Consider the following 26,426-nt stretch of genomic DNA (forward strand, 5'->3'; position numbering starts at 1 on the left):
GGGAAACTCACAAATTAACTCGATACCAGAGTAAAGAGTTTTCTTACATAACTTTTCTTTACAGGGCAAACGCAAAAGCTTACGCGTACAACTAGCGCGAGCAAATACTATTCATTCACAGCGCGAAATTCAAGTCTGGCTTTCGACCCTGAAAAACTCACCTTTTCCATTAGCTCAGAGCATAAAACTACATATAAGAGCCCTGGTTCTTATTCCCTGCCTTATTCCCTGCCATCGCTGTGAAAAATCTGCAAGAGAATCTCGCCACTCTCACCATTTGATCAGGCAACGTGACAACATCCACGCGAGAGCTCACGACATGTGCGTGGATCCGCGCGGATATTTGACGTCAGGATGGCGCAATTTGTTCTAAAAATAGAAACATTGTCCCATATCATAGGTGCGCGCGGATCCCAAGACTTACGGTCTCTGTCCCCGATTATGGCTCCTGCCCTAACCCAAGAGTCTGTAATTCGCTCTTCTATGCATGGATCATGTGATTTCCCTAACCGAGTTTTCCTCAAACACAAATCCAAAATGAATGGTGATTTTTGCGTTTCTAAATTCCTCCTGCGCAGTGTGAACGGAAAACATTTGATGCGTTCTCAGAGTGAAACCTCCGTTTTCAAATCCCTGCTGCGTTGTGTCGACAGGGCGTGGTACTTAGTGGTACGATTCCTATTGGTTAAAAACTTTTGGGTGTACCTTCCAGTGTCAATCAAAGTTGTACATGCGCATTATCTGGATATAAGCCCTTTTAACAGATTGTCAACTTCACGTTTTGAAATGCTTTCTCCTAAGAACTGAGAGCCAAGCTTCACGACCAATCAGACTCAATCCGCGTACTTTTTTTCACCTGGATTGCAATTTATTTGTAATGACTAATTGGTGAATGATTAAAAAAACATTGCTTTTTTGTAACTCGTCGCTTCTATTTCCTTTGCTTATGTCATAATTTTACATGTAAATGGTGTATATGAGAGATAATAGTAATCGCTATTTCATTTCTTTCAAATTGAAAAAAAAACTGAAGAAAGAATATCAACGTGCTTACTATTTAAATTGACAATAAAGTTGACAGTTACTTGTGATAATACATTGTTCGTAGCTAGTCTTGCGCAGCTCGTTTCGTCCCTGCCAAGGGACGCATCAGGGACCTTTGTGCTTGAAAAATTCGTTGGGCATCGCGCTTAAAGTCCCGTTTGCTAACAAAATGATGACAGCAATCTCGCCTATTATATTGCATAAGGATTCCCGACCGCACAAATTCACGAGTGAAAATTGACAATAAAGTTGACAGTTACTTGTGATAATAAATTGTTCGTGGCTAGTCTTACGCAGCTTGTTTCGTCCCAGCACGGGACTCATCAGAGACCTTTCTGCTCGGCAGAGTCCCTTGCTGTAGTTTGGAATTAAATCTTTTCTCGAGAAAAGTTTGAAAACACGGTGTGTTTTTAGGTTAACCCCCACAATAACAGAACGAATACCCAGGGGAGGGATTCCATCAACCCCCTCCCCCCACCGCACTACGGTGGGGGTATGAATTGGTTAATTTGTTCGTGAAGACGGTTTCAATAATCGCTCCCAAGAGATTGAAGCCCTCTGTATGTTGAACTATCTGAATTGGAACTTGGGAAGTGCTCAGGTCGACGATAAGGACGCCTTCTGAGATCTTAGAGCTCAGTCAGCTCACTACTGAGCCGTATGCGCGGGGCCTAAGACCAAGAAACCCAGGCGGCCCGGAGAAGAAGTTTTTGAAACAGAACAAGTAAAAAACGAAATTACGTCATTTCGTGAAGGTCAGAAAAGCCAGATTAAGCTAGCAGTGCTAAATTTAGATAAAAGCTACAAATTATGCTCGGTTTGCTAGATTATGCCCAAAATTATGCTAGCACAATCGACAAAAGCCTACACTTAAATCGCATTTACGAATACGATTTTTGAAACTGCTCAGTGATGGTTGGGTTCTACTTTTGCCTGGTAGCTTATTCCACAACTTCCACGACCGGAGGATAATATTGAAGTCATCCTGTTCTTCTAGCAAGATATTTTATGAACAATTTCTAACCAGCTTCAGAACCGCGCCTTGGGGGTTATAAGAAATGTTCGTGGGCAATATATTTTGTCTCCATAAAACAAACGATTATGTGAGAATGCGAGTAGGGGAGCCTACAAGCTGGATTTGCAAGATGCCCGGAAGGTGAGGAGCATGCACTGATATTGTTCCAGGCAATAATTTAAAGCAACGAGACGATGCGAAAAAAGCAAACTCAAAACTTACAAATAAAATGGGCAGGAAGGGAACCCAGGCATTTCCATGGAAGAAAGTGAGGCCTTGAAGGGCTAGAACTAGACATTTGGTGGAAACTTCGCAGAAGCTGGAAGGGGAGTTTGGTAGCAGATATAATTCCCGTCGTTTGATTTGTTTCAGCAACTCAACGTTTTTCCACCAAGCGGTTGTGTTATTCCACCAGTACACAACACACTTTTGAAAGGGTGGTTTCACGTTTATGGGCATGTCTGTATTATTTTATCGCCTGTGCACGCTTCTTGGCACAGGCCCAGTTTTTCATTGTTTATGAACCAATCGTAAGCAAGTTATCTAATTTCGCATGCAGATAGGCTAAAATCATCAACCGCAGAATAAATTACACGGATCAACACTAAATTCAACGGTTGACAGTGGCGGTAAAATCCAGTCATTCTGCCACGACTAACTATGGCATATGATTACACTTCTTCCACCTTTTTGCTCTCGCATCACTAATTCGCGCGGCTCGAATTGCTTTCGATCCATTTTTCGCGCGGCTCGTTTTGGTTCGGCTCGTGCGGGAACGCTTGCTACGCAGGCTAATTACTGTACAGCATCTGCGTAGGGTTTTTAAAGCGATAACATTGATAAGAAGCGAACATAAGTGTTTTGATTCAGAGACATGCGCCGAACCGTGAAACCCTCCCTTTAATCCACGCGCAAAATCCTTGCGCTTGCGCGTTGCAAACATGTCGTCATCATCCGTATATGACAGTTAGTAAATCAGTGCAGTAGTGGTATTGTTTGGTGCGAAAGTCGGTCAACCACTTTAGTCACTGAGCACTTCTTCATTTGGTTTTGTTTTTGTATTTTTTGTCTTTTTTCTTGTTAGGTATATTGTAATTTTGTAAGTAAACAAGCAGGTATACATGCAAGCAAGACATTTACATGGCAGGCAGGCATAGCAGGTCACAAAACCAAAAGTTACAATGTTAAAAACACGAGGAAGAAAAATTCATGTACATGAATGGGGTTACTGAGTTAAAAACGATGATTCTTTCAATTTTGGATTATTGTGATGCTGTTTTCCATGGATGTGGTAATTGGGAACGAAGAAGGTCTGGAACACCTAAAAAGACGAGGTGGTAGAACAATCTTGAATACCGCCCATTTGTCCACCGAACAGATGGGTACAAGTCTTTGTTGCATGGGACACTATTACGAGAAGAAGAGAAAACCACATTGTTGAACATGTTGAAACACTTCTGAAGGGAAAGGCTCCAAGTTATTTCTCCAAATGTTCAGTTCAACTTAGAAGACATGATATTCATGGTTACGACATTAGGAATAAGAACAAATTAGTTATTGATAAAGTTCAATTAGAATCTACTAAAAGAACACTTTCTCTTATAAAGGGGCAGATATTTTTAACCATTTTGTATGAATCTAGTTCCAGTTTTTTTAATCTCTCTTTACATGTACATTTTAAGATTTTTATATAGCTTTTTAGATTTTTGCAGATTTTATATTTCATTTTGTTTATTATATATATTTATTTATTTATTTTACGCAGGACCCTTGCTGATAGCAGTTTTTAAAAAGACATGTTTATTTATTATTTATAAAGGTTAAGCAATTAAAGCTAAAAGTTACTTCGCTAAAAAAATTTTTTTTAAGAGCAGACTTAAAGGAGTCAATGGTCTCCTTCTTGCACCCATCCTAAGGAATAATATTCCAAAATTTTACCCCACGACAGTGTGGTGGGCTTTTTCACAAACACATGATCTTTTGTATATTAGCTTGCATAAGTCAATATTCGTTGCCATAGCAACGTCGAAAGAGGCCACCTAAATGGTTGGACAAAAAAGATGAAAAAAGAAAAACTTCTATAGAGTAGTTTTAAAGAGTTCAAATACAACAAAAGAGAAAGTTTCACAAGTTTAAAATAAAATCTGCGGGAGTAGTTTAAAGCCACCCTATTTTTTTCATACATTTGAGGTGCACTAGGAATTTTGACGTTCAAGGATTTTAATTGATATTCAGAAATAGTTTATATGTCGTTAGCGTGATCCCCAGCTACATTTTAATGATCGTTTTTGAAAGTGTGGGACCCAATTTGTTTGTTAGGAACATTGCAATGAAGACAATTGTACTTCTGTCGTATTGCAGTGCTGCTACGTTGCTCTGCTCAGATCACTCGTACTCTTCAGACTCGCTTACGCTTACACTTTCCATTTATCCATTGGTTCTTTTAAAAGGAAAATGATTTACGAAAATTGAATGTCTTCACAAAGCTAAAATTGTTTGCTTTCTTGTTTCTCACACGTTTAATTATTCATCTCAATACAAGTTTTGATTAATTAATAGCGCTATCTCTGTTCATTTCAGCTGTTTATTATTATTAATTTTATTATTTAGATTCTGAAAGGGAGACCGAATTTTTAAAATGCGAAAAACACGAAATTACAAGAAAATCTGGCAACCTCCTACTGAGTGAAAACTGAGTTCCAAAGTCAAACCGCTAAAATGATGTATGAAAAAATTACAATGTCCCAAACATCAGAAAAACAGATTTAATCAGGTTTAATCAGGCTAGTTGAGTGCAATTGTTGTCACGGCTTTTCCGAATAGTGTACTTTACTTGCATGTTGACATATTTTTGACTCGATAATTGCTGTAAGAGCGGAAACTGCTGATCGAGCAGTGAGATACTGAGACAAAATGGGCTCATTTGACTGAGAATCGAGACGCGAACAAAACGGTTGGAAAGAAAGTAATTTTCCAGGATGATATCAACAACTTCTTAATTCTTGAGCGAACTTTTAGCGTTAATTTATATTTTTACAAGTGAAAGTACAAAATTGCCATGGTAACGTTTGGAGCGAAAGTTCTCGATACGATAAACAGGTCAAAATCCCACTATTGTGAGCGCAGATTTTCACCCATGATGTTAAAAGGAAAGCAAATGGTATACTCAGTAAATAAAGAAATAACTAACGTTTTAATAATTCTAATAATTTTCCTCTCCTTAGCTTATGGATCGGCAAAGCGCTGGTGAAATATTTCTTATTTCACTCGTTACCAGTTGATTGCGGCCATACATATGCCGGGAAACACTGGATGCGTACAAAACAACATCATGATTTCTTAGGGTTAGAGAACATTGGAAACAAATGTTGTCTTCTAACGGCATTCAAGACTGCGGTATCATACACTATGTTGATTTGCCGATAAATTTTGCTGATTCACTGAAAACTTTTCACAGCCTCTGTGTTTACGAAGAACGCTAAACGCAATGTTAGTTAATGAAGATTTTAGGTTCTCTCTTTATGTAACAAGAGATTTGAAGAGCAACAACTTGCTCATCCACGTTTTTCAACGGAATATTTTGTGTCCCAAATCCTGATTTGTAATTACCATTGATACAAGACCTGAAAAACATAGCTAAAAATCGTGCTTGAGTTTCCTTTCTCTCTTTGAGGTTCAAAGTTTAAGAAATATAGAAGAGCGCTAAAATCTGCACCCTCATTATAATAAAAATGTCCGTTAATGTATTACAATAATAATATAAGTTGTAGAACTTACTGTATTCCGTTGTTGTGCCTCTTTCTGTAGAATTTTCATAAGTACGGTATTAATTATTAAAATCTCAAGTTAGCTCATGTGACATGATATTTTTTAAAGACTTATGTTTTGTCTATTCTGAAATTATAATTATTTTCTTGTTTATAAGAGTTAACTTTTCTAATGATTTCCGAGATCGGAAAATTACCTTTTTTTACTCGATTCTCTGAATAACAAGCAGAGGATGACAGAGAAAAAATTTCTGGATCTTAATACTCAGTGATCGTTTCACATTAATAAACATACGTAGTCTATCGTCTATATCTTTGTGTTCTCTTCCAAAATATTTACGTTAGCGGAATATTTCTGTTCTTTAATTCAACATTAAACAATATTCTTCGGCTATTGTTTTATTCAGTAACAGCAAGTGGTGCACGAAAAGACGAAAAAAGTGAAGTGATAAATTATTAACGTTGCAGGTGTGAAAAGCGCCTGGATTGATCGAGTGAAACAGTTCGGCGACGAAATAGCGCATGGTGGAGCTGTAAAATGGAGTGCATTCAACTGCTAGCCGAGCTGGTTTGTGTGTTCGTCTTCATCACTTTCTCCTTCGGCCTGTAAGTTTTACTATATTCTATAAACAACCCTATTGCCAAGATCCTTCTTGAATGCTTTGACTTTGGTAGGGAAGAAAAAAAATGGTTTGGCCTCTCTTTTGTCATATTTATTTCGCCGTAACAAGTTCTTTATTTGTGAGAACACTTTATATCACAAAACTAAAGCGAAAAATTTTAGTGAAATAGTTTTCGTGCGAGTTATAAGATTTTGATTAGAACTAATAATGTTGTCCCAAGTAATCTCGGGTTGGAACCTGGCCGGCAGTGCAAGACAATCAAAGTGAATTCACAGCGGGTTACACAACAAGGACAGTTATAAAATTCATTGTTAAATTGTTCCATGCTTCATCTTTACCGTCTTCATTTGTCAGTTAGTGTTAAGTTCAAAGTTCTATCATACATGTCATTGAACCTTTGGCCTTTTTCTAAAGCACGTCTTTTTAAAATGGAATTGGATCACTAATGCGGCAGAAAAGATCGGCAAGTTTTGTTAAATATTTAATATTGTTATCACTGTTGTTATGAACATCTGTTGTTCCTTGTACCACACCACTTTGTTTATTTAAACTGAGCGTAGCAGTTTTGCAGCGATTGAATGTCACCATTTATTATAAAGGGGGCTATCGTATGTCAAAACTCAAAAGTTATTTATGAGTTTATTTCTCAACAATTCATAAGTAACGGTTATTGTTACAGCGACATTTTTGTAAAACCTCGGATACCCATTTTAATCTCGCATTTGTTGTTTTAGGCTTGGTGTGAGACGTTTTAAAAAACAAAAACTTACTTGGATATGTGACCTACACATAACCTAAGAGGGGGTCTGACATAACTGCCCTTGATCATGACCCCTCCTCACCTCAATTATAGTAACGAAAATGCTGGCAGAAAAAAAAAAAAAGATTACATATGAATCTAGCTTCGGTTTCTACTGGTATACAAGCAGCAGAGGGTACCATAGCAACGATAATAGTATTCTCAAGAGGCTAACTATCTTGAAATTATTGCAAGCCGAATTATTCTATATGTAAGTATTTAGTTAGGCGAAGTTGAATAAATAAATGATGAGCCTAGAGCGCTTTCCGTTTGGGTGGAAAAAACCAGTGAGGATTTTCCGCCAAAAAGAACAGTACAAATTTTCAAACCACAAAATTAGAAGGGATGAGTGTGTATCATCTGATGGCTTGAGAAACCTTCCAGTGGAAAGGACTGTTTCATTTCATTTCCCACCGAAACAGCCGCGTATTATATCAAGGAGCATGGGAATAGAGCGAAAAAGAGAATTCACAGACCCAGTGAAAACGAGAAAAGAGGTAAAACGTCCTGTGGAAAGGCCTATTCATTTGGTTTCATTTCTATTAATTTTTTTGTTTAAAGACCTTTGGTGATGCTAACTTTTTAAAAAGTAATTGTCAAAGCTTCTCGGTTCAACTGAATATTTGATGTCGACGAGTTGCCCTAAGACATCTCATAACACAATCAAAGCGCCTAATATACTGAATTCAACGGAATATTACTAGTGTGAAAGCGGAAAATCATTGCTGGCATATGCATTAGGCCCCGTTCACAAGACACCGGGAGAATTTGAAATCGGAGGTTTCACTCTAAAAACGCGTCAAATGTTTTTCGTCCACACCACGCTTGATGAGTTAAAAAAGGCAACAATCACCGGTTGAATTTGTGTTTGAGGAAAACTCAATCAGGGAAATCACATGATTATCGTGACGCCATCGTTTTCGAAAAGCGCCGTTTTTAAAATGTTTTCTGTTCTCACGAAAACGCTAAGCCGGCGTTTTCAATTTCCTGTGGTTTGAAGAGCGTTTTCGAAAAGCTGCGTTTTCGTGACTGATTAGTGTGGACGGTATGCCTAACCGTAGCAACAAAGCTGCGTTTTCAATTTTTTTCGGCGTAGTGTGGACGGGGCTTAAGGAAAATTGCACTTTAGAAAGAAATAATATTGAATTTTTTTTTTCATTTTTCTCTGTCATGCTTAGATGACCTGGTTCTTTTTGCATGTTGACGAGCAATTCATAAAATTCTGTCTGACTTTTAATTTTCAGGGAGAGTAATAATAATGCAAGTGAAATCCTGAATAAAGATAAAGAGTGGATTTTAAACTCTTCGAAGATCATGGAAAAATTGATGAAGGATTACGATCCTTCCATGGCACCGTTTGTGCCAGGTAAGTGATGTCTTTTATTTGACCGCAGATTCGCACTATGCCAAGAAACGTGTCGATTAATACGAGTAAGTTCCTCTGGAAAAGAAAAACGTTTATGATTTATAAGTACAATCTGTTTGATAAAACCTAAATTTATTATGTTTCTCCGAGAATGTCTCATGTTGTTATCATATGGGCTTGAGCAAAAAAGCCGTGTAACAAAATTGGGTCAAAATAACTTCAGTAAAAAAGGTCCACTCCTTTGAAATCATCGCTATTTTTTTTTAAGAATGTCACTAGGAGATTTTCGTGTTTTTAAAGTAGCCATGCATGTAACGGTTCTTAAAACTTTGATCCAGCAAGAATTCAGATCACGGCAAACCGTGATCTGATCTTGGCAAGGCAAAGGTTTATTTCAAGATTGTTTACTTCTATTTGATTCAAGTACAATACCTTCATGGATGCTCAAGGTAGCTGGCAACAGTTTTTATGATTTTTCAGCTTTCCTACCTCCATGAATCAATACTACTACTCAGTTAACGCTACAAATAAATGTGTCAGACAAATGCTCTGGCGAGTCTGAAAGTTCGGTGAGCCCTATTGTTCTTTTGACAGTTTCAATACCGTTTTTCTGCGGGAAAAAAAAAAAAAAAATCTCTGTAATATTTTCCCCACGCAGCATCGAATTCGCCTCTTTTAGCTCTAAATTGAGATGTACAAGGGATAAAAAGAACGGTAACATTTAAAATAATTAACCCAACGGACCTACTTATACAAAATCAGACAAAATAGTTTGCCTTCGTTGACTCATCTTTAATATTCTTAACTAGAAACCTGGAGAACATGTCGTGTTTCTCGGACCAATTTTTCAAAATCAGCGTATTTTCCCACGCGCTTTATCCGCGGCGAGCCCCACTTTTTCCTGCTTTCAGGTACAAGTAACTAATGGCCTTCGACCTCTATGAGACGGCCTGCAGGAGATCATAGTGGTTGTATTCATCAAAAACAAATATCCAGTCCAACACGATCTAGACAACTACCATGATTCTGATCTCAGGCGCATCTCATAGAAGGAATTGGGAGTCATCTGACCTCAGTAAAGGTTTGAAAAACATCTATGCATCAGAAGATTTTGTATAGCATCGAATGGGAAAGAGTGATAGTATCGAACCACAAAGAAGTGTTGGGAACCATTGTGAGCCACCTTACTTGATCGGCTGTTTTGGTTTTCATCTTTAATGTGTCTGTTATGACTGGATTACTTCTGTACAACCTTTATTTCTCGCCTCCAAACTGGAAACGTATTGTTAATGACAGTTTCGCAATCCTTGTGAGCGATCACATGATTTGTTAGACTAAGAAAATCTTAAGAGGAAATCTGCATTTGAGCATAATGCGAACAAGCTATTTCTAGGATATTGGTTTCGTGTCATCAAAAGTAAAAATTCTATCCTTTTCGTGTCTGTTCCGAATGAGCAAAGAAAGACGAGGTGCAACGAGAACACTGCAGTTCTGTGTTCATTTCAGGTAAACCAGTTCATGTCCGCATCACTATTGATGTCCTCGCTTTTGGTGAAGTAAAGGAGGCAAATATGGTAAGCTGAAATCTAACATAATACCTTTTATCGCCAATAGTACGTCTGCACGTGTTTTGTTTGTGGCTTTCTTCTTTTATCAGTGAGTTATTCATGAATTTTATTACTTTACATTTAAAGTACACGTCATGTTTAGCTTTCAGGCAAAACTTAAAGTCGCTGTTTCTTATCGTTTCGACTGTATAAAAACGTAACCGATTTTAGAATCAATAAAAACTAACGGCTTTGTCAGATATTCTAGTTGACCTTATCAGGGGATTAGCTGACTCATTAATTGGCTAACTACCAACAAACAAACCAATCAACCACCCGACTGACCAACCGAAAGACTGAGTGATTGAGTGACTGACTGACTGACTGACTGACCGACTGACCGACTGACCGACTGACCGACTGACCGACTGACCGACTGACCGACTGACCGACTGACCGACTGACCGACTGACCGACTGACCGACTGACTGACAATTGACTGAATGACTGGCTGACGACTAAGCGACTGACTGATTGACTGATTTTTATGAACAGTGCTTACAATCTGAAATGGCCAACAAAGTAGTTTACGAGAGGCTAGTTACTATTAAACAACAGCATCCTAGCTGAAGTCAAGAAAAATGGCCTGATGACTGCGAGCTTGAAAACGACGAAACAATTGACTGGAAGTTGGTTTAATCACTTCGGTTCAAACTATTACATGACTAGCAACAAACGGATCGGTAATTGTTAAGTTAGTACTATGAGTTATGTTACGGTATTGTCAGTAATAATTTTTGTGAGTAATGTTTAAGAAATAGAAAACATGCACCGTGTTTCTATCGAGTTTTGGTATAAATCTACTAGCGTTCTATCACGAATGCCGTTCTCTGATTAATACTCATTGATTGATTCTCTGATTCTACTTATCTATCACAGAATAGATAGTGAGTAGCGTGGCAGTGTGCCCTTGTTGACAAAATGACAGCCGCTTCTTGGCATTTTCGAAGCATCTGTGAAGAGGGTTTAGATAAAGTTTTTAACGAGTGTAGATTTATACTAAAACAATTAGATTATTCGCTCTCGATTTCTTTGCGTGATAGTTGACTCGGGCTGCGCCCTCGTCAACTATCACGCGATAGAAATCTCGAGTTATAGTCTAATTGCTTAATAGAAACACGATTTTAAACCAATCAAAACGGGTGTTTTCTTGGGGCTATTTTCTATTAGTATCACCGAACTAGTGGACTTATGCAAATCCTACATTTTAATTGACTACGCTACTAGAGTAATAGTCCTCGAGTAGCGAAATTGGCACAATCGAGCGTGACGCTTTCTTTCGTTTTATTCCCAAACAAATATTTCTTCAACTTGCATTTGGTAACTTTACCATTGCCTTTTCTGTCCGACTAGTTGGGTAATACTAAAACAATTGGACCCTTCGCCCTCAAGGGCCACGGGTCCATAGCCCATTCGGCTTCGCCTCATTGACTATTGACCCGTAGCCCTCGCGGGCTACGGGTCTAATTGTTAAATCGTATTTGTTAGTAGCTGTAGTATTGTAGGCAGTGTCAGAAGCAAATCACCTCGTTCAAGGTGATATGCTTCTGGTGCTGTTTATATTGCACTATACGTAGCTGTAGCCTGTAAGTAATGCCCGTATTGTATTGTAAGTAGTGCAAGTGTATTGCAAAATAATAATTTCAAAAAAAACTTGACTGACTGACTGACTAAGAGCCTGACTGACTGACTGACCGACTGAATAACGAGACCACTGAAAGACGACTGACTGACTAAGTCAACTAACTCACTGAAAGACTGACCGACCGAAAGACTACTGATTGAAAGACTTACTGACTGACAGACTGGTCGACTGACTGTCTGAAAGACTGACTGAAGGAAACTGATTGACTAACTGACTGGTCGACTGACTGTCTGAAGGACAGACTGACTGGCTGGCACTGGCACAAGTTGTATTGCATTATTCTCACGTTACAGGAATATGGACTGGACTTATATTTTTGGCAAGTGTGGAATGATACCAGACTGGCTCAACGCCAGGAGAGGTTTTTGTCGCTCAGTGGAAATGACATTAAAAAAGTTTGGACGCCAGACACGTATTTTATGAACGCTAAGAAAACAGAGATAAAAGATGTAAGTTCCCTCCTTATTGTTCTAGATAAGTTGTCAACAAGTAAAGTCCAAAATTCTCTAACTAAAAAATATAGCTGCTAATATGCTGTGATGTTAATCAACAGGTTATGAAGGACAACCAAATGGTTTACATCATGCCCAATGGAGAGGTTGTTCAGATGTCTAGGTAAATAATTTCATGTGTATTTTTAACACCTTATACTGATTACTTCCATATAATTCAAAACGTGTAAAAAAAGTAAACTTAGTCTTTTAGACAGTCATATATATGCAAATATTCCCGCTCCATTTCTACGTGAGAAGAATGATTTGATTATGATGTCAATCGGGTCGTTGATGATAACACTAAGCTGATTCGGCCAAGAGGACAGGATGTGGCTCTCGTCAAAGGTTTGTTGGAATCACGAACATATCTTGTGGAATTAACCATTTTTTGAACGTTTTCCGCGCTTTGATAAGTGGATTAGGTCATGATAAATTTACTGGTATAGTTTTCTGAGTTTTATTAGAATTATGGAATTGTTTTATTAGAATTTTAAATTGTTAGAATTGTGGAATTGTAGAATTGTTAGAATTGTAGAATTATCATATTACTTCTGTACACATTTCTGTTTTTAGTGTAAACACGACCCTACTGAAGCAAACCTATTGCTTTAAACTAAATCGTGGGTAAATAAAGGATTGTTTTTGTTACTGTTGTTGCAATTCTCTCAGACTCCCTCTCTTGTTTGCAACCACCTGCGTAAAAGCTCGTTCCATTTTTTAATTGTTTAAATTCTGGTTTTACTGCAGTTCCTTTTTGTATGTTTCACTAGGATCACACTAACAGTTGCCTGTCACATGCAGCTGCAGATGTACCCGTTTGACCGACAGAAATGTGACCTCGTGATTGAGAGCTGTGAGTAACCTTTAAACATTTCAGACATGCGAACAGATACACGGTCATAACTACAGACCGAACTCACTAGACCTGAGCAATGCACAACCAGTGAAAACAGCACAATTATAGGCACAGAGAAAATTGAAACAAACAGTGCAATTTAATTTGAATTTGAAGATAAACTTTTTCGGCGTTACATATCGGGCACACAAACTGACGTATTTTCCAAATACAACAAACAACAAGCTTTATTCAGGGGCGGATCCAGATGATTCAGAAAGAGGGGGCGGAAGAAACCACTGGAGAGCGCGAGCCAAATTTATTAGCATTTGTTTCCTCTCGACAAATATGATATCGCTGATTACTTTAATTTGCTTTTTTCCCTTTAGTTTCGTTGACTAAAGACAAGCTGGTTTATACCTGGGGCAACTTGATAGCGGATGAGTGCCGTGTTGAAGTTTTTGATGACGCCATGGCTCAGTACGAGTACAGAGGAGTAAAACTCAATTATAGGCACAAAAAGATTATGTCTGGTATGTGCATGCATTACTGTAGATAACCGGGATATTAAGTGCTACGTATAAGCTCTATTAGACTCGAGTTAACAAATATATTGTTTTTTAAAATTAAATCAGTTCCTTCGGAGTAAGTCATTTCCACGGCATGGCAATTTCATTTCTCTTTAAAAGGTCATTGGACTGGAAATTCTAAAACGTCCTGTCGGGAACAAAGTGGGGTTTTAAAAACGTTTCTTCCTTTTCCACCGATAAGAAGTCAACGTCAGCACTTTTGAGCATTCCAAAGTTGTCACGGGACCCTGTTGACAGACTGCTTTGCAAATCCTTGGAGTCAATAAACCACAGCAGTATCATGGCACTGCAGAACGCTTCGTTATTACGAGCAGTAAATTCGCGTGCATTTTAACATTCTTATGATGTTTCATTTTTCCAACAGCGCCCTTTTCAAACTTATATGCCACGTGGGTGTTTGATCGCCGTACTTCGTATACGGTACTCCAAGTGTACCTGCCAAGTTACATGATCGTCATTTTATCATTCATGGCTTTGTGGATTCCTCAGGAAGCCGTGCCTGCCCGCGTGGGCCTCGGAATAACAACTGTACTTACCATAGTTTACTTCTTAGGTGAGAAAATAAATAACTCAATAGCCCTCTTATTGCAATGAGCACAAGAGACCCAACGATGTCTGTGTAACGTTTTTGAGGCATCTGTTTTTGGATTGACTTTGATCCTCTGCACCTGGCACCTTGTTCAGGGGCAAGATTTCGAGGAAGACCCGAGCATGTAACGTCCGAAGATTTCCTTCCTAAGATGGGTTTTGCCAAACAATGCTGTCTCCATATATTACCCTGAAAATCAGAAATTTGGCAAAATGTGCCGTCAATTTTCTGCCATTGGTTCGAGTTCACACACTTTTCAAAACGGCAAAAGTCATAAGCATCCGGCGAGGTTTTTGACCTTCCGGCTTAAGAGCTGACAGGTATAGACTTTTAAAGGCCTTTGGTCACATCAAATTACTGCTGTTAAACTGTTACCATACAAAATTAACAACAATTTTCTATCCAGTTACGAGGTAAGATCGGTATATTTCAAACACATCAACGAAGTAGTTATCAAATGTATGAACAAAACGAGTTGGAGAATGCACTGTTGTTGACAAGTTTACTGCTAGTATCTAAAATCGTGAGTATTTCAGATGTCCTGTAGATATCCATGAAGATTCAAGGCAGGTCTATTAAGGGGACATCCACAGTACAGTGGCAAACATCTACGTAGGAGACTGACAACTAACAGGCTGGTATCTCATTTTCACTTAGGAACTGTCAACAATAACATGCCTCGTGTGTCTTACATGAAGGCGATTGATTTTCATCTCTTTGTGTCTTTTGGTTTTGTATTTGCCACCATGTTGGAGTATATTATCGTGCTTAACGTCTCAGCCCGGGAAAAAAGGAAATTAGAGTCGCACGAAAACTACGAGGTAAGCTAATGTACCTTGATTTGTATAACAGTCGATAACACATTATGAACATCTGATTGGTTCTTTACAATCTTTACACAGTATTAAAGAATAATAATTTATGCTTTATTAAATGAAATGCTTGGCTTAGGTTTCCAATAACAGCAGCTTGTTGTTGGACGTCTGTAACAGTAGTGAGGATTAACAAACGTTTTTTGACTCTCGTTGTTAGACAATCTGTTCCAAGTAACTGATGTTTCTGTTTGGAGAAATGTTACAAAATACAACTGGCGTTTTAATTTAGTAAGAGAGAGTTCACATCGATATAGCAGTCCATGTCTCCATGATATGTACTACGCTGTACACAGTTTCATTATGAAAGCTGTACGTGTTAGTTCTGGTTTTTCTTTGTTGTGTCATTGAGGAGTTTATTAGGACGTAAAAAAGCAAACCTTGTGATATAACATGCTCTCTTCTACTTTTTTAAAGCTTGGCCCACTGAACAATCATACCTCCGATGACTCAGCACAGAATAACTCTTATGGCCCAAATAACACCGAGGCTCGTTACCGAAGGGGTAGTACTGAGAGCCACATTGAGGATGGAACCTTACCGGTCCTACCAGGACAACCCTACCGAAAGAACTCCCATGGAGTCCTGACAACACACTCTGTTGACAGATTCTCACGGATCTTAATGCCAGCTGTTTATGCGACCTTTGTGGTTGGTTACTGGGTAGTCTGTGCAGCATTGTCACCTCAAAGAGAAGCATTAGATCTATGTTAGGTGTCTTTTAATGCCACAAATAAGGATAAGGTGTATGCTTCTTTCCCTGAAGGATGATTATCAAATCATATGATCTTTTAGGCTTAAGTTCATTTTAACTATTCTCTGTCTGGTGAAGGAGTAAATTAGCCTTAATTATCGTATGATAGTTTTCTTTTTCGATTTTTAGAACCCTCTTTTGGCGACGAACAATTTTTGTCAGGTCAGAATTTGAGGCTGTTAACCCCTCAACATAGCTTTATGGCTCCAAGGTTTGACTCCCTTGAGAAAGGCAAGAAAGAGGGGCAGAAAGCAGGTCGATGCGAATACTACGTATGGTATGCACATTTAGTTCATCAAGTAGGGTGTTAACTACTGATGGAACATTTTGTATATATCGATCGTAAAGAGAATTTCGACACTAACGTAAATAAGCAGGGGGATAACACGGAACAAATGGGGTCCGGAAAGTACAGTTATGTGGCAAATGCATTGATTCCGGAGGTATTTAAGTTTTTGGAAAATGTTTCAGAAATATGCAAATGAAAGGAACCCACTACGTTACCATGGAAGCAAACCTGTTGAACTCATATTGAAGAGCAAATCTGGTAGAATCTTACTGCAAAGAATCAAACATTTCTGATACAAATTGGCTAAGATATCTTTCTTCACCATTTGATCAAAATTCGGTTGAGTTTATGACGTTATCACTTGGCTAATTTGCACATTTTATAAAATTGGATATCTCTAGAACGAAAAGAGATGTTTGAAAATGTAGTAAGCAGCAGTTTTCTTCCCACACAGACTTCCTGTTTATGTTTTAAAATGGATTAGATAGGAAAGATGCAAATTTCATAATCATAGCTTTTTAAGTACCCTGGTGTTTTTCACTTTTTTTATTTTGGCTTGTTTGCTGTTAACATTGTGGTAATAAGCCGTCAAAGCATTCCATATCATGAAAACTCTATGCGAGATTGGATTCTCCATTGAATAGCTATTAAAGCGTGATGCAACAAGCTTATGATTACCTTGTAAGCTTTGCCTTGTAGTTTGTTCGCTGATAATGTTTACGATGCACGGTGGAGTGCATCAGTGAATATATTATACATTAAACCAGCCAGCTTAAGCTTAGAAATTTTAAAGTAACTCCCTAGAATGTGTACAAAACGAAGGCCAGTTACCAATTAATCTTGTCAATAACAAATTTCGAGATTAAAAAGTCTTTAAGAAATTTTCCTGACGGAAAACGTCAGCAGTGTTTTCCATAAGTTTTACAGTAGGGAAACATATAATATCAGAATCGAGAATTTTATTGTAGATCTTATTATATTTAAAAAGTAGAATAAAATGCGGCCCATTGATATAAGGAGAAAAATAAAAATAAATAAATCACTGTATGGCATTTAGCTCTATTGTGCTAGTCGCAAACACTATAAGTAAAGAGAAAATGTTGTAAATAGAACTGAAAACTTGTCAGAAATCTCAAACGGTTGGTGGCTAGCCAGCTGGCTATTAGTGGCTGCTCAACAAAAATCCGTTAAGCGGCAGAGAGGAGGATTTTAACACCGGACCTCCGGATTGCAAATCCAACACTTCTAGAACCACGTAACAAGCAGGATACATCACCCGAACCCGTCCGAAAGTTTTTGTGGATCACCTGATGATTGCCGTAGATGATCATCCGAAGATTTTCAATATTATCGTAAATTTTGCGAATATTTTCGGAAATCTTCGAAGATGTTTGGAACACCAAGGGCACGGCAGCCTCCCTAAAGGACCCTGAAATTCATTCAGCTAACCCTAGTCAGCTTCCGCCATTTTCGATGCCATCGAAATTATTGATATTACATGGTGAAGGGAAATCTTATTCATTTTACCGTAAGTTGTGTTCCTGAAAGTATGTTTAATTATCTTCAGTAGTTTCACAGTGATTTCCTTCGTTTCGAGATGCTCCGAACAAATTTTAATAGCCAAACTCTCACATGTAAACAAAAACAAAGGTTTGGTTGACTAGGGTCCTTTAAGTAAACAATTAATTTATAACGAAAGCCTTTATATAGTCTACCGGTATTTTCAAGAGGTTACCACATGATTTCTTTATGCGTAACGGTTTAACAACTTCTATCATGGCTCTAAGTTAAAGGGTCTCTGCACAACTTGTGACGTACATGCCTGCTGTGGGATTTAAAACCGTGCTATTCAAACTTAAATCTATGCAGATTTTAAATATTAAATATCAAAGAAATCCAATAAATGACATTTTCCGAGAAAAGAAGAATAGCCAAGTTATGAAAGAGAGGGAAAATTTGCATTAAAAGACTAACAAAGGAAATTGCATGAGATTGGTTGATTCAAACTACAACTTTGAATGTGATTGGCTCATTGAACTGTCCGATAAAAAAATTGTCCGATAACAACTCGGCAAGTGAATTAGTGGAAAATAGGAGTTTTTTTTAACCAATCACAATCGAGGAAATTGTAATTTTTATGATAAGTATTGCTGTTGTTGTTGCTGTCGAGAATCATTTTGAATTCTTGATTAAGTAGTTGAAACTTCTTCCTGTTATACGCAATAAATTACTAGTTGAGTTACCGTGTGTCATATCTTGTACTAACATACACTGCAAGGATTACTCTGAGCAATATCATTTGTTTACACTGCGAAATAAAGATTGGCGAGTTTGACTTTCAAAGACATCAAATTAATGCCACGCAGAAGAAATCTTATGAGTTGCACGAAATTTATCTACGTGAAAACTTTTCGTAAATATAAATTTAAAATGTCGACAGTTTTGCTATAAAAGCTATCAGCTTATCATTTTTGTAAGATTCATTCGCTAGCAGCAGGGACACACGGTTACTGTTTGACATTGGATGTCCTGGGGACGCGATTGAACGTAATAGCCACTTGTGGCTCATTAATTTTTTAAATTCTCTCATCCGTCATGATGCTGGCGTTTGGTGGACAAGCATCTCTTCCTCGGCAATGCTGGAAAATTCATGAATAGAACGCTTTCATGTTCACGAGACGTCAAGGGTTTCCTTTGGAAAAGAATTCGCTTAATAAACCTTTTCTCTAGTTTTTAGGATCTATGGCCAGCTGAAAGCCTCCCCTACAATGGCTATACAGTATCTCTTGGCACCCTAGAGACCTACCCGCATGCTCACGCAACGCTCACCAATATAAAACTGACACACCTGGCTGCAGGAAGCCATTTATAATTCAAAATACAGGCAATCTGTTTACCAAAAGTCATTGTTTTATTTCCCTCTAACGTCGATAATAACTTTAGTCATACTGCATGAAAGTGATTGTGCGTGGCTAGTTTACATCTAAGAAACCGCAATTACAAGTTAAGCGCGTGGCGTGCTGAATACATTTTGTTCAGTGATGTTAACTCACAAACTCGAAAAGAAACCTTCAGTCTTGAATACGTCATATTCCTGTTTGAATGCTTTGCTTGATCATGTATCTCTCCCTGTTACTTCTTGTTGGTTGGACTGTTTGTGTTGGAAATCGTATTTCGGAGCCTAATTTGGAAGCTGTCAACTTTGCTCATCCCATAGAAGGACGAAGACTCAGTGGAAGCGTCATAAAAGAGATGGAGGTGGACACCGAAGTATCTTGTCAGTTTAAATGCGTCGACGAAAAGAAATGTTTCTCTTATAATGTTGGATCTGCAAATTACACAAAGAACAACGCGAAGGGATTCAAGTGTCAACTGAGCGACTCTGATCGATTTGCTGGCTTTGCTAACTTCACAGAGGATAAAGATTTCAAGTACGGAGGCTTGCAGGTAACAACAAAAAAATCAAAGAGCGTGGCCAGTGGTGCAGGTTACTTTTAAAGTTACACAGCTGATTAAAGTTATGAACTTTCTACGTTAGATTTTCTATAGTTTTATAGTTATACCAAGGCGAAATAACAAGATAAAACTAAATAAACCAAATTTTCTTTCCCAAACATAGATAGCCCAAGAGTAGTTTTGCCAAGCTACCAATCGTGTACGAACAAATTTTTGTCATCCATTTTCTGTTTCGAAACCGATACTGCCTGGCGTGCAGTGAAGCAAGTAGTCATTTCTCAATGAAATATAACTAAGGAACCTTGCCTGTAGATACACAACAAGTCTTACACGCAGAAGTTTAAATTAAATGCAAGTTATTAGCAAATCGCACCCAATGTTTTTCTTAATAATAATAGACTTTATTAAACAGAAGTCTGTTACAAAAACGAAAAAAACTACTTACACTAAGGGAAGAAAGAGCGCAATACAAACGTACCTGCAAAATACTACGTACAAGATAAATTCCTTATTTTGCACTACCGTCGGGAGATTTGACCATTGCTAACATGCAGTTAACTTGAGCACATAACAACTAGAACAAAACATGTAACTACTTATAATACTCACAATTGCACAGCTTAAATTCCTGACTTTACAAAAGGTTACTGATTGGTTAGATCAGTTAAAGAATTTTGATAAAGAATATTACTTACACTGTTTACACTATTTAGAGATCTTTACTTAGACTACATTAGGCGAGAAGTTTATCCTTAGGAAAGGATTGACTCCTTATTATAGTATAGATTAAGGGAGATTTTTACGGCGAATTTTGAGGTGCTATTTCCCCGGGGCGGGCACTGCGATATATGGGTTATATAGGTATGTGCCGCTGTGAAGGGTATGGTTTTCAAGCAGTTTACTCTAGGATAGGTTATATAAATTAGAGCGTTTGGGTCTAGAATAGGGTATAATTTTTCACAAAACTGACTAGTTGGTTGAAGATTTTATCTAGACTAAGGAGACCAGGAATTGTCACTCAAAAATACAAAAAAATCAAATCGGCAAGTTTAAATTTACGCAAATCAGCCTCAACAGTGTCGATAGATGGGGGGATTTGGAGAGTTTACTCTAGTATAGGGTAGCAAAATTCAGCTGAACTAGCTCTGGTATAGGGTAAGGGTTCCAGGGTCCCAACGGCACACCCCCACCGAGAAATTCCCAAAGTACTCCCCCCGGGGCTATTTAACAATTATTCCATGAAACCGCGTTGGATATGAAGTGATAAATAACCAACGAGCGCGTAGCGCGAGTTGGTTATGATCACTTCATATCCAACAAGGTCGAATGGAATAATTGTTTTAGTATATTCTTAATCGGGTTTTTGCCGCCGATTTTTATTTCAACAATTTTACAGAGCGGAAAATTTTTAAACTTGGCGCACTGTTTTCCATATAAGGTAAAACTCCGACTAATGGCTCATAGTCGGAGTTTTTGAGCCAATCAGAGAGCTAGAAATGCAATAGTCGGAGCTGAGAATATACTAATTCCTAATAAATTCGTTTAAGTCACTCTTCTGCGCACGCACGCAATGTATATAACAGCTATCCTAACATAAATCTCTTGTTATGGACGACTATGTCTTTCTCGAATTCCAGCTAGTTCCACCAACGATCAAACTTTGTATATTCTAACAGAGTCCCTGTGAGGGTGATAGTTCACTTTGTGGCAACAAAGAAGTCTGTGTCCCAAACTATAGAGATGGCACCGTACGATGCATTTGTGAAGATGGTTATCCAGGGAAACCCTGCGGTAAGTTGATTGACAGTTCTTCATGGAAGTAAATCGCTTCAGATTAGTCATTATACTTGCAATTGTTAACCCAACAGAACCCAAAAGCTGCGCCCAGCTCCTTCGTGATGGTTTCACATCTAGTGGTGTGTACACCATCAATCCAGATGGCGGCAAACCGATACAAGTGTTGTGTGACATGACCACGGACGGTGGAGGTTGGACAGTTTTTCAGAGACGTTTGGACGGCTCTGTTGACTTCTATCTTGGTTGGGAATCCTACAAAAACGGGTTTGGGGACCTGTATGGCGAATTCTGGCTTGGAAATGAGAATCTTCACCGTTTGACTGCCGTTGGCAATATCACTATGCGGGTTGACTTGGAAGACTTTGAAGGAGACATCAGATACGCTGAGTACACTACTTTTAAGGTGGCAGACCAGGCAGATAAGTACCGGCTTTTGATTGGAGGATACAGTGGCACGGCTGGTGACGCCATGATAACTGGGCGAAAGGCGAAGTAAGGCTATGTTCACACTTGGTGCCCGAGCTCGGTGTCAGAGTACGGTTATAGCTTGGCACTAATGTTAACACCTTTTTTTTGCAAGTGCTGACACCAAAATTGGGGCACAGTGCCCGTGCCCGGGTACAAGGTCGAGACCTTGTAATCGGGTACCAAATGATACTTGGGTACTTGGAGTAACCAGTGTGTGAACGCAACACCATTTTTTGCGTAATAAACCATTTTACGGTTGTCTGTTCAGTGACCTGGCCTTTGAATGGCAGCGAGGCTGGAGGTGACCTTGTTTTGATACAGACCTCACTGCTTTTGTTGTGTAAATCAAGTTGTTCTAATACTAGCTAGGTGCATTTACATGACAAAAGCAGAGAGGTCTGGATCAAAGCAAGGTCACCTCCAGCCTCGCTGCAATTCGAAGGCCAGGTCACCAAGCGGACAACTGTAAAATGGTCTATTTGTAATACAGTCGAACCTCCGGTTGACCACCTCTCGTAAGCGACCACCTCTCCTCGACGACCCAGTTTTCCACAGTACGAAAGGTTTCCAAGTGGAATCGCTATATTTGGAACCTCTTGTAAGCGACCACCTCGTAAACGACCGAGACCACTTTTAGAGCTAGAAGTTTGTTTTTGACCTCCGGTAAGCGACGACTTGACAGATAATAGAGCGTAACTTGGACAATAAGGTGTTGTAACATTATCGTATTGCTGGTTTTCAGTGTCACGCAGTTCAAAATAGATCAAAATGAAAATCAAAACCGGTCAATAGATAAAGTCTAGAATCTGGGAAATGAAAGAAGGTAAATACGCATAGACTCTCGCCAAACTTCTGGTCACAGCAATTTTTGTTATGCGAGATATGCGGAGAAATGTTTTACTCAAATTTATGGAGATTTGTATGGAGACGCTATGCTGGTGCCCATCCGTGTGGGCACCAACATGGCGGCCGGAAGCCAAAAGAAACATCTGTGACTGTGTTTTGCTACAAAAGCGTGAATTTATCCCTCGAGGAACTCTAAAACATTAAAATAATACTTTTTCTAAGACATGAACTGTTTAGATAGCGAAGTTCCCTGAAATAAGTCAGTTTTTTAGCCATCATGACAGTTCTCTAGGCCGTCATGTAAATGCCGCGTCACGCAAAAGCTTAGAAATTCAAGCGTAGTGTATCACAAAACCAAGAACTCTTTCGGAGCGAAATTTGTATGAATATTAGTTTTCAGCTGCTCTTATACATCATGTAAGTAAAATCTCAGGAAGATCAATAGTTTTGTAGTTTGAATTTTAGTGACGTCATGTGAAAACCAGCTATTCCTGGGAAGTACAAGAGAAGGAAATTTCTCGATGGGAAGTACCGGATTTTTTCCCGAAATTAACTTATCACATGAACAAAACATTTAAGTCTCTACGGTTACCAAATGCTAATAAGGCAAAATTTTGACCCAATAGAGCGTTTTCACCTGACGTCACGGCAGCCATATTGGTGTTCCAAAACAATGAAACGGCGGCCATATTGGCCATATTGGGAGTTGACCTCTTTTCTTATTTAAACACTTTCTCTTGTTCCAGTAAATTTGCATGGCTGCTAGACATGTGAGTGAAAACGCTTTGTATCGTATGAGCTCTTGTAAGCGACCTCCTCCCGTAAGCGACCACCTAGGCTTGGCCTTTCGGATGGTCGCTTACGAGAGGTACGACTGTAGTTTGTTTTTGACGTGAAGCGCTTCAAACACTGGCTGCTTGGTTATCAGCAATTTTTTGTTATCGAAAACAAAGTCGTCAACAAAGCCCAAAGTGTGAAGTTCTCCTCTTGGCATCAAACCTGCTTTCTTTTTGTCTTTAATGGCAGATTAAGTTTCTTTTGAACCGTTTCAGTGAAACTTAACAATTATTCCACTCGCGCTAGTTGGACACGAGATGATAAAGAGTCGACGAGGCGCGTAGCGTCGAGTTGGCTAGAACCATCTCATATCCAACAAGCGCGAGTGGAATAATTGTTTTATTAAAAACGCCTCCAAAATATAGAAAATTAAAATAAAAGAAAAATAAAATACGCGTACGATTACCATATTTGTAGAGCATGGCATAATGGCTCATATACCATGGTGGCTAAGCCAATGAAAACTCTTGAATTGCATTATCCAATGATCCAGTTTTGAATAAATCATGAAATAACATGTTTGCAACTTTTGTTATAGTGATATGCAGTTCTCCACGAAAGATAATGATAATGACACAGGAGGTGGCAATTGTTCCAAACAGTTTAAAGGAGCTTGGTGGTACAGTAGCTGTCACAAGGCCAATCTGAATGGTTTATATCTTAATGGATCACATCTTTCTTATGCCGATGGAGTCAACTGGGGCCCCTTTAGAGGATATAAGTATTCTCTGAAACGCACTGAGATGAAGATAAAGCCAAAGTCTTTGTAGTGATGCCTTGGCGAATTCTTCTTCCAATGCCTTGAGACAAAAAGACATTTCAGAATTTTTAGAATGTTCACAAAGTACCCCCGTCCCCTGGGTTATTCCCAACGCTTTTAGGCAATGGCAGTGAAATGTCTGACATTTGTTTCTTTTTTGAAAAAGGTCATTTTAGTGCTGTCAATTATGTCAAATAGCGCTAAATAGTCACCATTGTTTAGTTTTTGTTTTGACGTCCATTTATTTATCAGTGATTTAAGGAGCCGAAGACATGATCAACAATTAGTATATCCAAGGTGATTAGACTACTTGGTTCCGCATGAAGTGATCACCACTGAATTAATGAGCTATGAATACTAAACTGATTTTATGAGATGCTGGTCATGAAAGTGTCAGTTATACACGTATGAATACTGACGAATGTGCAAGAAACTTCCAAGTGATGGGGGAAGATAAAAGTAAATAGATAGATAGATAGATAGATAGATATATAGATGGACAGACAGAGGGACAGACACACACAGAGAGAGAGACAGACAGATAGATAGACCGCCCAACCATCCGGGTGGTGTCGTTCTTAAAGTGCGAAAGAACAAAGACTTCTCCTTCAACCAATGAGAAGGCACTCACGTCACCGTCAAACTGGTTCGACTGGTTTCTGAGACCGGTGAGGTTTGATGACTCAAAATAACGGTAGCGTTTTTTTAAATCTGTACAAGCGTGGTGTAAATAGCTTCATGTGTGAGTTAAGTAACAATAGATCTGAATGAAAATTAGTCCGCACAGGTGCTCATTACAAAACATAGAGAAATGTCAAACAAAGACTTTCGCACGAATCTGATTGGTATTCACTTCCGGTTTTCTTTTACGAATAAACAGTATCTCATAGATCAGACAATCTAGCTTTCCTTTGCATCTCTTTAAGATTAAAAATTTGTTGACAAGGTCAGTGACAGTAATCTCTGCGTTATTCTTTTCCTGTAAATGCATTCCAAGGGCAGATTACTTGTGCTCTTCGATACCTTGATGTGCATGGCGAAAGTGTATCCGATATATTCTGAATCACAAAGATAACTAATTTGAGACTGCAAAACTTACACAACCTGTCGCAACGCTTACGAACAGGCTCTTTACAAATACAAAAGTTCTTTCTTTGTTTACTCTGGAAAACAGCAACAACAAGAACAACAACAAACACACACACTATTACCAAAGTAGAAAAACCTCTTAGCTACAAAAAACGATAATTGAAACAGAAATTACGTAAATTCATCCAGAATAACTTAAAACAACCCAAAATACAAGAACCTGTTTTGCCAGACTTAAAAAAATGTAGGTCCTTGCACGCGGGTTTTTCCTGTAACATTAAACTCAGGTTATTAAGACATGGACACCGTGCCTTTTATGTACCATAATTGGCGTGTTTTTGTTTCAGATAAAATGACATATTATCTGCGCTATGTTGAAATACATTTTGAAGAATCTAAAGTTATCTCTATTTGAAAGCAACCAATTGACTAAAATCACGAAAAATATGGCGAAATAAGGCAGACAATCACATTTAGAATATGGGCTTGACCTAACTGGGGCATGCATGGGACTGCTTAATTTGTCAGTTGACAAACAGTCATCCCGTGCGACTATGGTCGTGTTTCAGTTGGTATGCAAGTATTGGCATATCTTAATTGAACATTGTACAGAATAAATCTACATATACATCTGCACTGAGTAAGGAACTTGCCCATAGGCATTAATTCGTGAAATAGGTTAGTTCAGTAAGTCTAATTAGTTCTTCTTAAAATATTGTATGTAGTTAAAGAGATCCCCTGCTTGTCATATAGCAACAGAGCCCGCCAGCTGGCTGATTCTGGCCAATTCTCACTGGCTCATGGTCCTCATGGAACCTTACAACAGGTTCCTTACTTTTTTCTGTAATGTAATCATTACAGAAAAGATTAACAAATACAGCAAA

At 38.5% G+C, this 26,426-nt stretch overlaps 2 protein-coding genes across 2 annotated transcripts; both read left to right on the forward strand.

The window, feature by feature from the left end:
- Positions 1–2,189: 2,189 nt before the first annotated feature.
- LOC145464781 (gamma-aminobutyric acid receptor subunit rho-1-like) lies at positions 2,190–16,011 on the forward strand. Its single transcript, XM_081448576.1, has 10 exons — positions 2,190–2,200; positions 8,493–8,614; positions 10,121–10,188; positions 12,160–12,315; positions 12,420–12,481; positions 13,131–13,213; positions 13,585–13,728; positions 14,150–14,338; positions 15,032–15,195; positions 15,664–16,011. The coding sequence occupies exons 1-10, from the start codon at positions 2,190–2,192 to the stop codon at positions 15,958–15,960; spliced, it is 1,296 nt and encodes a 431-aa protein (XP_081304702.1). The 3' UTR covers positions 15,961–16,011.
- Positions 16,012–18,798: 2,787 nt separating this feature from the next.
- Positions 18,799–22,081, forward strand: LOC145482450 (uncharacterized). Its single transcript, XM_081461066.1, has 3 exons — positions 18,799–19,736; positions 21,422–21,536; positions 21,614–22,081. The coding sequence occupies exons 1-3, from the start codon at positions 19,392–19,394 to the stop codon at positions 22,036–22,038; spliced, it is 885 nt and encodes a 294-aa protein (XP_081317192.1). The 5' UTR covers positions 18,799–19,391; the 3' UTR covers positions 22,039–22,081.
- The last annotated feature ends 4,345 nt before the right edge of the window (positions 22,082–26,426 follow it).

Source organism: Orbicella franksi, chromosome 1 (assembly GCF_964199315.1).
Source record: "Orbicella franksi chromosome 1, jaOrbFran1.1, whole genome shotgun sequence".
NCBI lineage: Eukaryota > Metazoa > Cnidaria > Anthozoa > Scleractinia > Merulinidae > Orbicella > Orbicella franksi.